Here is a 12902-nt window from a genome sequence, read left to right on the forward strand (position 1 = left end):
TAGCCTACAGACAAAATAGGATTTTCCCTGGTCAGCATCTTCTGGTTGGGTAACTTCTAAGCCATTCATCCCCAAAACTAGATGTACTAAATGATACGTTCTTGGAAACGTATTTGAAGAAGAAAAAAAAAAGAGGTTCATTTTTAGGGAGGAACTGCAAAGTGGACAGAGGTAAGGGGGAGTCTGAGAAGAAACCGACAGAGAGAGAAAAGAGTGAGTGGAAAGAGAGCGATTGAGTGTGTGTGTGTGTGAAAGAGAGAGAGCTTAAGCATGAGAGGAGAGGAGTGAGGATGGATCAAACGCGCACTATCCTCGCATGACAATGATGACGACCACTTTATACTCCAAGACGTAGTATTTTCACTTCACGTTTCAGGATCACGGTACACAACAACCGCAAACTTGATGAAATGCAGTGACTTAACGAGAAAGTAACGGTTCTCTTCACCAAAACTATAACAAACTCTTCAAATACAACGTATATTACAACAAATATATATATATATGTATAGTGTTACCTTCATTGTTTCACAACTCATTTATCGTGCTTCATAACCCCCCGCGTAACTTTTTTTGGATGGTTTTGGGACAGATGACAGAGAGATGACGGACTTATTTTGAAAAACTGCTTAATATATCTTTGAATCCCAAAATGGAATCGTCGCTTATGTACCTGTTTTTATCGTTGACGTTACCTGGAGTCATTTGGCGTGCGTCTTCGAATCCCTCGCTGAACAATCTCCAACCCGCTCTGAGCCAATCCAGTCCAAATGGGGGGAGAGTAGCGAGCAGGCACAGGTAACGTATACTTTATTATCCCATAATAACCAGTCACTATTGACGATACAGAAGTAACGGAACTGTTGAACAATTTCCACCACTTTTTCCGGAGTGCGCAATAAAGTTTCCTAGTCTCGCCAAGCCTCCTGATCACCGGAGCTAACATATTTACTCGCTACATATATGGAAATAGGAGGCATTTAAGGCTTTTAGTTTTCAGTATCTTTGAGAAACATTGGGAAATCCCACAAATGCTGAATGTATAGGATATAGGATACTGTTCCCTCCAACACAGTCCAGTGATACTGTACTACAGTACAGGCAGTAATTGAGAAACAATCAGGAAGGGGAAAGGGGGATACCTAGTCAGTTGTACAACTGAATGCATTCAACTAATTGACATCCACGTCTTCAGCATTCAGTGGAACAGTGGGTTTAACTTCCTTCCTGCTCAGAGGAAGAATTACATTATTATTATTATTATTTTTTTTTACATTGTCAGCTCTGGGACTCGATCCAGTAACCTTTCGGGGTTACTGGCCCAACGCTCTAACCACAAGGCTACCTGCCACCCCTGAAACAGTAGTTGATGCTTTATAACATCGTTTTCGAAACTATTTGGGAAACGTCAGTCTGTAGTGTGTGGCCTATAATCATATCTTACAGTTGATGACAATGTAATGGGAGACCTATTTGAAGCTAAGCCGCCAACAGGGAAGCAACACGTGCAGTAGTATGACTCCGCTGATCCTACTGACAGCATGGCTATTATTGTCATGCCGGTAATGGAGCTGAGCTTTAGGGGACCCTGTGGAGGCGACTTCACCCGGAGTACCCTTAAAATGAAATGAGGAGCGTGTGTGAAAGAGAGAGAGAGAGGCAGGGAGAGAGAGAGGCAGAGAGAGAGAGAGAGACGCAGAGAGAGAGATGCAGAGAGAGACGCAGAGAGACACAGAGAGAGAGAGAGAGAGAGACAGAGAGAGAGAGATGCAGAGCGAGAAACAGAGAGAGAGAGAGAGAGAGGCAGAGAGAGAGAGAGACAGAGAGAGAGACAGAGAGAGAGAGAGACGCAGAGAGAGAGAGACGCAGAGAGAGACGCAGAGAGAGACGAGAGAGAGAGAGAGAGAGAGAGAGAGAGAGAGAGAGAGAGAGAGAGAGAGAGAGAGAGAGAGAGAGAGAGAGACGCAGGGAGATAGAGGGAGAGAGAGAGGCAGAGAGAGACGCAGAGAGAGACAGAGACAGAGAGAGAGAGAGGCAGAGAGAGAGAGAGAGACGCAGAGAGAGAGAGATGCAGAGAGAGAGAGGGAGAGAGAGACGCAGAGAGAGACACAGAGACAGAGAGAGAGAGAGAGAGAGAGAGAGAGAGAGAGAGAAAGAGAGAGAGAGAGAGTCTGCTAGCTATGGTCTGACCTCTATATAAACCACTGTTAGGGTCTGACCTCTATATAAACCACTGTTAGGGACTTTTATAAACCACTGTTAGGGTCTGATCTCTATATAAAACACTGTTAGGGTCTGACCTCTATATAAACCACTGTTAGGGTCTGACCTCTATATAAACCACTGTTAGGCTCTGATCTCTATATAAAACACTGTTAGGCTCTGATCTCTATATAAAACACACTGTTAGGCTCTGATCTCTATATAAACCACTGTTAGGGTCTAATCTCTATATAAACCACTGTTAGGCTCTGATCTCTATATAAAACACTGTTAGGCTCTGATCTCTATATAAAACACACTGTTAGGCTCTGATCTCTATATAAACCACTGTTAGGGTCTGATCTCTATATAAACCACTGTTAGGGTCTGACCTCTATATAAACCACTGTTAGGGTCTGACCTCTATATAAACCACTGTTAGGGTCTGATCTCTATATAAAACACTGTTAGGGTCTGATCTCTATATAAAACACTGTTAGGGTCTGAAGGGTCTGATCTCTATATAAAACACTGTTAGGGTCTGATCTCTATATAAAACACTGTTAGGGTCTGATCTCTATATAAAACACTGTTAGGCTCTGATCTCTATATAAAACACTGTTAGGGTCTGACCTCTATATAAACCACTGTTAGGGTCTGATCTCTATATAAAACACTGTTAGGGTCTGACCTCTATATAAACCACTGTTAGGGTCTGATCTCTATATAAAACACTGTTAGGGTCTGATCTCTATATAAAACACTGTTAGGGTCTGATCTCTATATAAAACACTGTTAGGGTCTGAAGGGTCTGATCTCTATATAAACCACTGTTAGGGTCTGATCACCTCCCTACACTCTGCTACTGGGTACTGTAAAAGGGTCTGATCACCTCCCTTTAATACACTCTGCTACTGGGTACTGTAAAAGGGTCTGATCACCTCCCTACACTCTGCTACTGGGTACTGTAAACGGGTCAGACCACCTCCCTTTAATACACTCTGCTACTGGGTACTGTAAAAGGGTCTGACCACCTCCCTACACTCTGCTACTGGGTACTGTAAAAGGGTCAGACCACCTCCCTTTAATACACTCTGCTACTGGGTACTGTAAAAGGGTCTGACCACCTCCCTACACTCTGCTACTGGGTACTGTAAACGGGTCAGACCACCTCCCTACACTCTGCTACTGGGTACTGTAAAAGGGTCTGATCACCTCCCTACACTCTGCTACTGGGTACTGTAAAAGGGTCTGACCACCTCCCTACACTCTGCTACTGGGTACTGTAAAAGGGTCTGATCACCTCCCTACACTCTGCAACTGGGTACTGTAAAAGGGTCTGACCACCTCCCTACACTCTGCTACTGGGTACTGTAAAAGGGTCTGATCACCTCCCTACACTCTGCTACTGGGTACTGTAAAAGGGTCTGATCACCTCCCTTTAATACACTCTGCTACTGGGTACTGTAAAAGGGTCAGACCACCTCCCTTTAATACACTCTGCTACTGGGTACTGTATTACTGTACTCCGTCATGTAGTCAGTCAGTGTCGGTCGGTGGGATGGAGGCCAGACAATCCAACTCAAACGTCTTTAACTGCACTCCCTGGTGAAAATCACTGGACTGAGAAGAGAGAGGAGTAGCTACCCAGAACCCAAGGTACTGTGTCCCAACTGGCACACCCTCCTTTTATAGTGGCATACTTTTAACCCAGAGCCCTGGTCAAAAGTAGTGTACTTAGACAGGGAATAGGGTGTAATTTAAGACGTAGCCCCAGGGCTGCTACTGCGTTAGAGGAAGGAATGTTGATGGCCCTTTGTGCTACCGCTTAGACATCTGTTTGAACTCTGAGATGTGTTTTGACAGATGTGTGAAGTATTCCATAAGTAGAGATTTATTACAAACGTATGACTCATGATCTCAGGGCTCTTCTACTCGCCTGTCAGTTTATTTAGTTAACAGTTAGTTAGATTTCATCTTGACTTATGAGGATGACTGTGTCATACACAGGACCAGTCAAAGTTTGGACTCATTCCAGGGTTTTTCTTTATTTTTTTCTTCTATTTTCTACATTGTAGAATAATAGTGAAGACCGTAAACTATGAAATAACACATATGGAATCATGTTGTAGCCAAAAACGTGTTATAAAGTGATTATTCAAAGTAGCCACCCTTTGCCTTGATGACAGCATTGCACACTCTTGGCATTCTCTTAACCAGCTTGACCTGGAATGCTTTTCCAACAGTCTGGAAGGAGTTCCCACATATGCTGAGCACTTGTTGGCTGCTTTTCCTTTACTCTATGGTCCAACTCATCCCAAACCATCTCAATTGGGTTGAGGTCGGGTTACTGTGTAGGCCAGGTCATCTGATGCAGCACTCCATCACCCTCCATCTTGGTCGAATAGCCCTTACACAGCCTGGAGGTGTGTTGGGTCATTGTCCTGTTGAAAAACAAATGATAGTGGACTAAGTGCAAACCAGATGTTTTTGCGTATCGCTGCAGAATGCCGTGGTAGCCATGCTGGTTAAGTGTGCCTTGAATTCTAAATAAATAACCGACAGTGTCACCAGCAAAGCACCCCCACACCTCCTCCTCCATGCTTCACGGTGGGAACCACACATGCAGAGATCATCCGTTCACCTACTCGGCGTCTCACAAAGACACGGCGGTTGGAACCAAAATTCTCAAATTTGTACTCATCAGACCAAACAATAGATTTCCACTGGTCTAATGTCCATTGCTCATATTTCTTGGCACAAGCAAGTCTCTTCTTCTTGTTGTCCTTTAGTAGTGGTTTTTTGCAGCAATTCAACCATGAAGGCCTGATTCCTGCAGTCTCCTCTGAACAGTTGATGTTGAGACGTGTCTGTTACTTGAACTCTGTGAAGCATTCATTTGGGCTGCAATTCTGAGGCTGGTAACTCTAATGAACTTATCCTCTGCAGCAGAGGTAACTCTGGGTCTTCTTTTCCTGTGGAGGTCCTCATGAGAGCCAGATTCATCATAGCGCTTGATGGTTTTTGCGACTGCACTCAAAGAAACTTTCAAAGTTCTTGACATTTTACGGATTGACTGACCTTCATGTCTTAAAGTAATGATGGACTGTTGTTTCTCTTTGCTTATTTGTCCTTGCCATAATATGGACTTTGTATTTTACCAAATAGCGCTATCTTCTGTATAACACCCCTACCTTGACACAACACAACTGATTGGCTCAAACGCATTAAGAAGGAAAGAAATTCCACAAATGAACTTTTAACTTTTTACCAACCCTACCTTGTCACAACATAACTGATTACGCTAACGCATTAACCTTTAACAAGGCACACCTGTTCATTGAAATGCATTCCAGGTGACTACCTCATGAAGCTGGTTGAGAGAATGCCAAGAGTGGGCAAAGCTGTCATCAAGGCAAAGGGTGGCTACTTTGAAGAGTCTCAAATATAAAATATATTTTGATTTAACATTTTTTTTGGTTACTACATGATGTCGTGTTATTTCATAGTTTTATTTTTTATTTAACTAGGCAAGTCAGTTAATAACAAATTATTATTTACAATGACGGCCTACCCCGGCCAAACCCTAACCCAGACGACGCTGGGCCAATTGTGCACCGCTCTATGGGACTCCCAATCACGGCCGGTTGTGATACAGCCTGAAATCGAACCAGGGTCTGTAGTGACGCCTCAAGCACTGAGATGCAGTGCCTTAGAACGCTGAGCCACTCGGGAGACCAAGCAGGTGTTATTTCATAGTTGTGATGTCTTCACAATTATTCTACAATGTAGAAAATAGTTCAAATAAAGAAAAACCCTTGCATGAGTAGATATGTCCCAACCTTTGACTGGTAGTGTTTGATGTTAATTCTTGAAGTTAATTGGTATTTGGTATTTTGGTATTTTATTTTATATCCTCATTGCCTTTTGCAAAAGCAGCAGCTACTCTTCCTGGGGTCCACACAAAACATGAAACACAGAACACAGAACACAAAACACAAAACACAGAACACAGAACATGAAACACAATACAGAACACAGAACACAAAACATGAAACACAATACAAATAGTGAATTAAATTTATAATTAATGTTTTATATTTTGTCCTCTGAGAGACCTATGCTCATCCACGATTATAAAGAGAAATCGGCTGTTTTTTTTCAAGAGCCTAAAATATAAATACACCTCCATACAAGGCTACAATTCAGCCCAAAAACCTCTGTCCGCATTGATGTAAGGTGTATAAAAATAATGTCAGCAAACTTTGCTATCATACACACATTGTATATTTTAGCTAACACTCCGGCTAAACAGTGAGGGAGTTTTTGGACGGAAGCTGCTGTCCCTAACTGTCTGAGGGAGGCCAGAGACATTAGAGAGAGAGAGAGTGTGTTTGTAAGAGAGAGCAAGCTCAAGTGAAGGAGGGAGAGAGAGAGGAGAGAGAGAGAGAGAGTGTGTTTGTAAGAGAGAGCAAGCTCGAGTGAAGGAGGGAGAGAGAGAGGGAGAGAGAGAGAGAGAGAGAGAGAGAGAGAGAGAGAGAGAGAGAGAGAGAGAGAGAGAGAGAGAGAGAGAGAGAGAGAGAGAGAGAGAGAGAGAGAGAGAGAGAGAGAGAGATCCAGATTGCAGGGTATTAGACCAAAGTTCTCAATTGGTACAAAATATATTAAGTACTGCACACACTATAATGACTTAGGTTGAAAAATAAGCTCACCTGGACACCTTAATGATGCAGTCAATGAACTGACAGAGAAAACACGCAAGGCATTCTACGCCATTAAAAAACAAATTCAAATTGAAATACCTATTACAATTTGGCTAAAACAAGATTTCACCCAATGGGACAAACACCCTTTGAAACTCTGTATTCAGAGTCCTGTAAGATTCTCCTTCATGTCCTCCATGTCCTAAGGAAACTACAAACAATGCATGCAGGGCAGAATTCACAAACCTGTTCTACTAACACACTGAAGCCTCAGGACCAGAACATCCAATCAATCAGAATAAACCAAATTACAACACAGTCAAAACAAAACTACATTACTTAATTGGGAAACACAAGCACAAGCACAAACACAAAGCAAAATGCAGTGCTATCTGTCCCTAAATCGACAGTACACTGTGGCTAACTATTTGACCCTGGTTACTGATCAAAACCTTAGAAAAACCTTGACAGAGTACAGGCTCAGTGACCACAGCCTTGCCATTGAGAAGGTTAGACACAGGAAAACCTGGCTCCCTGTAGAGGAAAGGCTGTGCAACCACTGCACAACAGGAAAACCTGGCTCCCTGTAGAGGAAAGGCTGTGCAACCACAGCACAACAGCAGAACCTGAGACAGAGCTGCATTTCCTGACAAAATGTAAAAAAATTAAACAATTAGAGAGTCATTAACCCAAATTTGAAACGCTCTCTGATGAGGATAGGCTACCCTTCCTTTTACATTTACATTTTTAAGTCCTGTTGGGGGAGGACGCAGACACACAGAGACAGACAGACAGACAGACAGACAGACAGACAGACAGACAGACAGACAGACAGACAGACAGACAGGCAGACAGACAGACAGACAGACAGACAGACAGACAGACAGGCAGGCAGACAGACAGGCAGGCAGGCAGGCAGGCAGACAGACAGACAGACAGACAGACAGACAGACAGACAGACAGACAGACAGACAGACAGACAGACAGACAGACAGACAGACAGACAGACAGGGGCAGAGATGCTTGTAAGGTATTTTGAGAGTGTGTGCAAGAGAGTGAGCCCCTGCTGATCTTTACAAGGACACCAGGGCCTGACCAAGCCATGACCTCTAGGTCATAGTTCAAAGATCATCTCCTCTCTTCTAAATTCATTGAATTCCTCTTGGACACAGTGCAACCCCCTTGAAGTCTAAACTAAGATCAAGATTGAGTCCCAAATGGCAGCCTATTCCCCCCGCACAGTGCACTACTTTTGACCAGGCTCATAGGACCCAAAAGTAGTGCACTAAATAGGGAACAGAGTGCCAATGGGGACGCATTCCCACGGCCTACAGAAGGATTGACATTCCTCTGCACTCATCTCTTTGTTGTAGCATTACCTTCCCCTATCCTTCAGTCTATTCTGGTTAATATGGCTGGCCATGTTCCCACCGATTTTACCTTAAAGGGACATCTCACCCTCTATATCACTGCATATCACCCTTATCATGGTATTAAAATAGGTGTAATTAAAAAAAAAAAGGCATTTCTTCCCAACACGCAAATACAAGCATTTCTGCATCTCACCGGTAGAAACGGGCCAGCTACATTTCCTGGTTTAAAGCAAAGCAGAATATTCTGAATTAATAGGTATTTCAGGACGTAGTGCCGCCCCTTGGACGTGTATCCAGTTGACGTGAGAAATATTTGTAAAAAAAAAAAAATGTCAGTGTTCGTAGCTTTCAGCCAGAGGATTTCTAAACGAACCTGAAGTCTCAACTGATGGGGTTGCCATGTATGCTATTCCATCCATTTTCCCCTTCACGGCAAAGAGGAAGGCATCCGATCAGCCAACATCAGATCAGCAGGAAAGAAGTCGAGCTGAGGTAACGTAGCTTACTAGCTAACTTAACTAGCTAACTTAACTAGCTAGCTAACTTAACTAGCTAACTTAACTAGCTAGCTAACTAACTACCTAGCTAACTACATTTGTTCATCTATACCAAAATATAGCTAGCTAGCTTTCATAGTACACTGGCTAGACATTGCATACTTTATAATTGTAATTAGCCAGCTGCTAATCCGGTGATGTGATTTGTAACTTTGCAAGCTAACATTAGCTTCGCTAGTTTTACTAACTACCGCTGAGGCTAACGTGACTATTTGTTCTATTTAGAGTCTGATCCCATCAACATCTGCCGAGGCGTCAACATCAGGCTCAGCACAGGGAAATTAGTTTAAGTCACCTACTAAAAAATATTAAAATCTACAAAATCTTTCCATGATGATCCATTACGAGCAAATAAATATACTGGAACTATAGGCATAAACATGATCTGTGTCTTATTGTCATAGTTGGGGTGTTTACAAGTAGGCTATAACTTCCACTGTAGTTTTCTCTGTATGTTTGGAGGCTTAGTCTAAATGGGAGAAAATTGACTGACCCGTGTCTGTTTGGGGTGGGTATTGTGCGTGTGTGTGTGTGTGTGTGTGTGTGTGTGTGTGTGTGTGTGTGTGTGTGTGTGTGTGTGTGTGTGTGTGTGTGTGTGTGTGTGTGTGTGTGTGTGTGTGTGTGTGTGTGTGTGACGGTTAGTATGCATGAACTATTGACACGAGATGTGTGGGTGGGTATAGTACCTTGTTTGAGTGTGTATTGATGGGGACAATGTAGTACCATGTTGGATAATCACTGACTACTGTGTGTCCTACAGACTAATCCTGCTACTGACCCCGCGGCTTCAGTTGTACAGAGTCTGTAGACACATTGGATGAAAGCTTTCACCCTGGAATGAACTCAAGATCAACATCATTTGACGATGAAATAAGCCAGAACAGCCAAATGTATTTATGAAAAGCACAATCCCCTCTTGAGAAAACAAAATCACTAAAACACGCAAGCCAAGTGTTTCAAACTTGTCACACCCATGTAGCCAGTTGTTTGGCATGAGGGAGAGAGGCTGTTAGTAATGCTCATCTAGCCGATCCACTATGTTGTCGGCAGTGTTCTCTTCAACAGCATAACTGTAGGCGCTCATACACAAAAATACACAACTAGACTGTCAACCAGTCAACCCCCCCCCCACCCACAAACTTTTCACATCTTTGGTAACAGCTCAACACCCCATTATTGACTCTGAGTAACAAAGCACATAACAGCCTACTGTAACATTTTTGTTGTTGTTTACTGATGAACATGGCTTCTTGTATGGTTCCACATCTTCAGGATCAGGTTTCATGTGTTCCACGAAAACTCTGGTTCCTCCAAAACCTGAGCGGCCAGGTTCCAGCAGACAATCCTGCTCGTGTCTGCCGATCGTCAGGATCAGGCTTCATGTGTTCCACATCCTCAGGATCAGGCTTCATGTGTTCCACGTCCTCAGGATCAGGGTTCATGTGTTCCACATCCTCAGGATCAGGGTTCATGTGTTCCACATCTTCAGGATCAGGCTTCATGTGTTCCACGTCCTCAGGATCAGGCTTCATGTGTTCCACGTCCTCATAATCAGGCTTCATGTCTTTCCAGGAAACAAATCTTCTTCCAAAGCAGTGTGTGGTTAAGAAAGTGTACGAGAGGCTTGTCCACCTGACTGTGGAGTGCAGAAAAGGACCAGACGGTTGTCTACAACGAGCCTGAGTCACAGCTCCCCAAAACTCAACATCCCTGCCAACATCGCCACAGCTCCAAAGCCTGCTAAACCAGGTGCCATTACCCCAAAAACAAGTAGACTTGATTGAGATGTTGTGTTCTGGATGGTCATCAAGACGCTTGGAAGAATGTTCTATAGACAGATGAGTCAAAAGTATAATATTTTGGGATGACATGGGTCCCATTATGTCTGCTGAAAACCAAAACACTGCATTCCACGGTAAGAACCTCATACCAACGGTCAAGCATGGTGGTGGTAGTGTGATGGTTTGGGGTCAGCATGGTGGTGGTAGTGTGATGGTTTGGGGTCAGCATGGTGGTGGTAGTGTGATGGTTTGGGGTCAGCATGGTGGTGGTAGTGTGATGGTTTGGGGTCAGCATGGTGGTGGTAGTGTGATGGTTTGGGGTCAGCATGGTGGTGGTAGTGTGATGGTTTGGGGTCAGCATGGTGGTGGTAGTGTGATGGTTTGGGGTCAGCATGGTGGTGGTAGTGTGATGGTTTGGGGTCAGCATGGTGGTGGTAGTGTGATGGTTTGGGGTCAGCATGGTGGTGGTAGTGTGATGGTTTGGGGTCAGCATGGTGGTGGTAGTGTGATGGTTTGGGGTCAGCATGGTGGTGGTAGTGTGATGGTTTGGGGTCAGCATGGTGGTGGTAGTGTGATGGTTTGGGGTCAGCATGGTGGTGGTAGTGTGATGGTTTGGGGTCAGCATGGTGGTGGTAGTGTGATGGTTTGGGGTCAGCATGGTGGTGGTAGTGTGATGGTTTGGGGTCAGCATGGTGGTGGTAGTGTGATGGTTTGGGGTCAGCATGGTGGTGGTGGTGTGATGGTTTGGGGTCAGCATGGTGGTGGTAGTGTGATGGTTTGGGGTCAGCATGGTGGTGGTAGTGTGATGGTTTGGGGTCAGCATGGTGGTGGTAGTGTGATGGTTTGGGGTCAGCGTGGTGGTGGTAGTGTGATGGTTTGGGGTCAGCATGGTGGTGGTAGTGTGATGGTTTGGGGTCAGCATGGTGGTGGTAGTGTGATGGTTTGGGGTCAGCATGGTGGTGGTAGTGTGATGGTTTGGGGTCAGCATGGTGGTGGTAGTGTGATGGTTTGGGGTCAGCATGGTGGTGGTAGTGTGATGGTTTGGGGTCAGCATGGTGGTGGTAGTGTGATGGTTTGGGGTCAGCGTGGTGGTGGTAGTGTGATGGTTTGGGGTCAGCGTGGTGGTGGTAGTGTGATGGTTTGGGGTCAGCGTGGTGGTGGTAGTGTGATGGTTTGGGGTCAGCATGGTGGTGGTAGTGTGATGGTTTGGGGTCAGCATGGTGGTGGTAGTGTGATGGTTTGGGGTCAGCATGGTGGTGGTAGTGTGATGGTTTGGGGATGCTTTGCTGCCTCAGGACCTGGACGAGTTTCCATCATTGAAGGAACCGTGAATTTTTTCTGTATCAGATATTTCTACAGGAGAATGTCAGGCCCATCTGTCTGTGAGCTGAAACTGAAGCACAGCTGGGTCATGCAGCAAGACAATGATCCAAAACACACAATCAAGTCTACATGAAAATGGCTAAAAAGCAACAAATGTGAAGTTTTGGAATGGACTAGTCAAAGTCAAGACATATTCCCAATTGAGATGTTGTGACAGGACTTGAAACGAGCAGTTCATGCTTGAAAACCCACAAATGTCGCTGATTTACAGTAGTACTGCATGGAAGAGTGGGCCAAAATTCCTCCACAGCGACATGAGAGACTGATCAACTACAGGAAGTGTTTGGTTGGAGTCATAGCAGCTAAAGGTGGCACAACCAGTTATTGCGTGTATGGGGACAATTACTTTTTCACACAGGGGCATTGGGTGTTGCATAACTTTGTTTATGAAATACATTACATTACATTTACATTTAAGTCATTTAGCAGACGCTCTTATCCAGAGCGACTTACAAATTGGTGCATTCACCTTATGACATCCAGTGGAACAGCCACTTTACAATAGTGCATCTAAATCTTTTAAGGGGGGGGGGTGAGAAGGATTACTTTATCCTATCCTAGGTATTCCTTAAAGAGGTGGGGTTTCAGGTGTCTCCGGAAGGTGGTGATTGACTCCGCTGTCCTGGCGTCGTGAGGGAGTTTGTTCCACCATTGGGGGGCCAGAGCAGCGAACAGTTTTGACTGGGCTGAGCGGGAACTGTACTTCCTCAGTGGTAGGGAGGCGAGCAGGCCAGAGGTGGATGAACGCAGTGCCCTTGTTTGGGTGTAGGGCCTGATCAGAGCCTGGAGGTACTGAGGTGCCGTTCCCCTCACAGCTCCGTAGGCAAGCACCATGGTCTTGTAGCGGATGCGAGCTTCAACTGGAAGCCAGTGGAGAGAGCGGAGGAGCGGGGTGACGTGAGA

The 12902-nt window shown here is 44.7% G+C and overlaps 2 protein-coding genes across 2 annotated transcripts in view; one reads left to right on the forward strand and one right to left on the reverse strand.

Annotated features, from left to right (window-relative positions):
* LOC123990488 (inner centromere protein-like) overlaps positions 1–973 on the reverse strand; it is a 100143-nt gene extending 99170 nt beyond the window's left edge. Inside the window, exon 1 of the mRNA XM_046291037.1 lies at positions 696–973. The gene's annotated coding sequence lies outside the window, so the exon portion shown is untranslated. The remainder of the gene's footprint in view (positions 1–695) is intronic.
* Positions 194–12902, forward strand: part of emilin1a (elastin microfibril interfacer 1a) — a 67013-nt gene continuing 54304 nt past the window's right edge. The window contains exon 1 of the mRNA XM_046291036.1: positions 194–798. Within this exon, the coding sequence (XP_046146992.1) occupies positions 653–798 (146 nt within the window). The 5' untranslated portion in view covers positions 194–652. The remainder of the gene's footprint in view (positions 799–12902) is intronic.

The sequence above is a fragment of the Oncorhynchus gorbuscha genome, linkage group LG12, assembly GCF_021184085.1.
Source record: "Oncorhynchus gorbuscha isolate QuinsamMale2020 ecotype Even-year linkage group LG12, OgorEven_v1.0, whole genome shotgun sequence".
In the NCBI taxonomy this organism is placed as follows: Eukaryota; Metazoa; Chordata; class Actinopteri; order Salmoniformes; family Salmonidae; genus Oncorhynchus; species Oncorhynchus gorbuscha.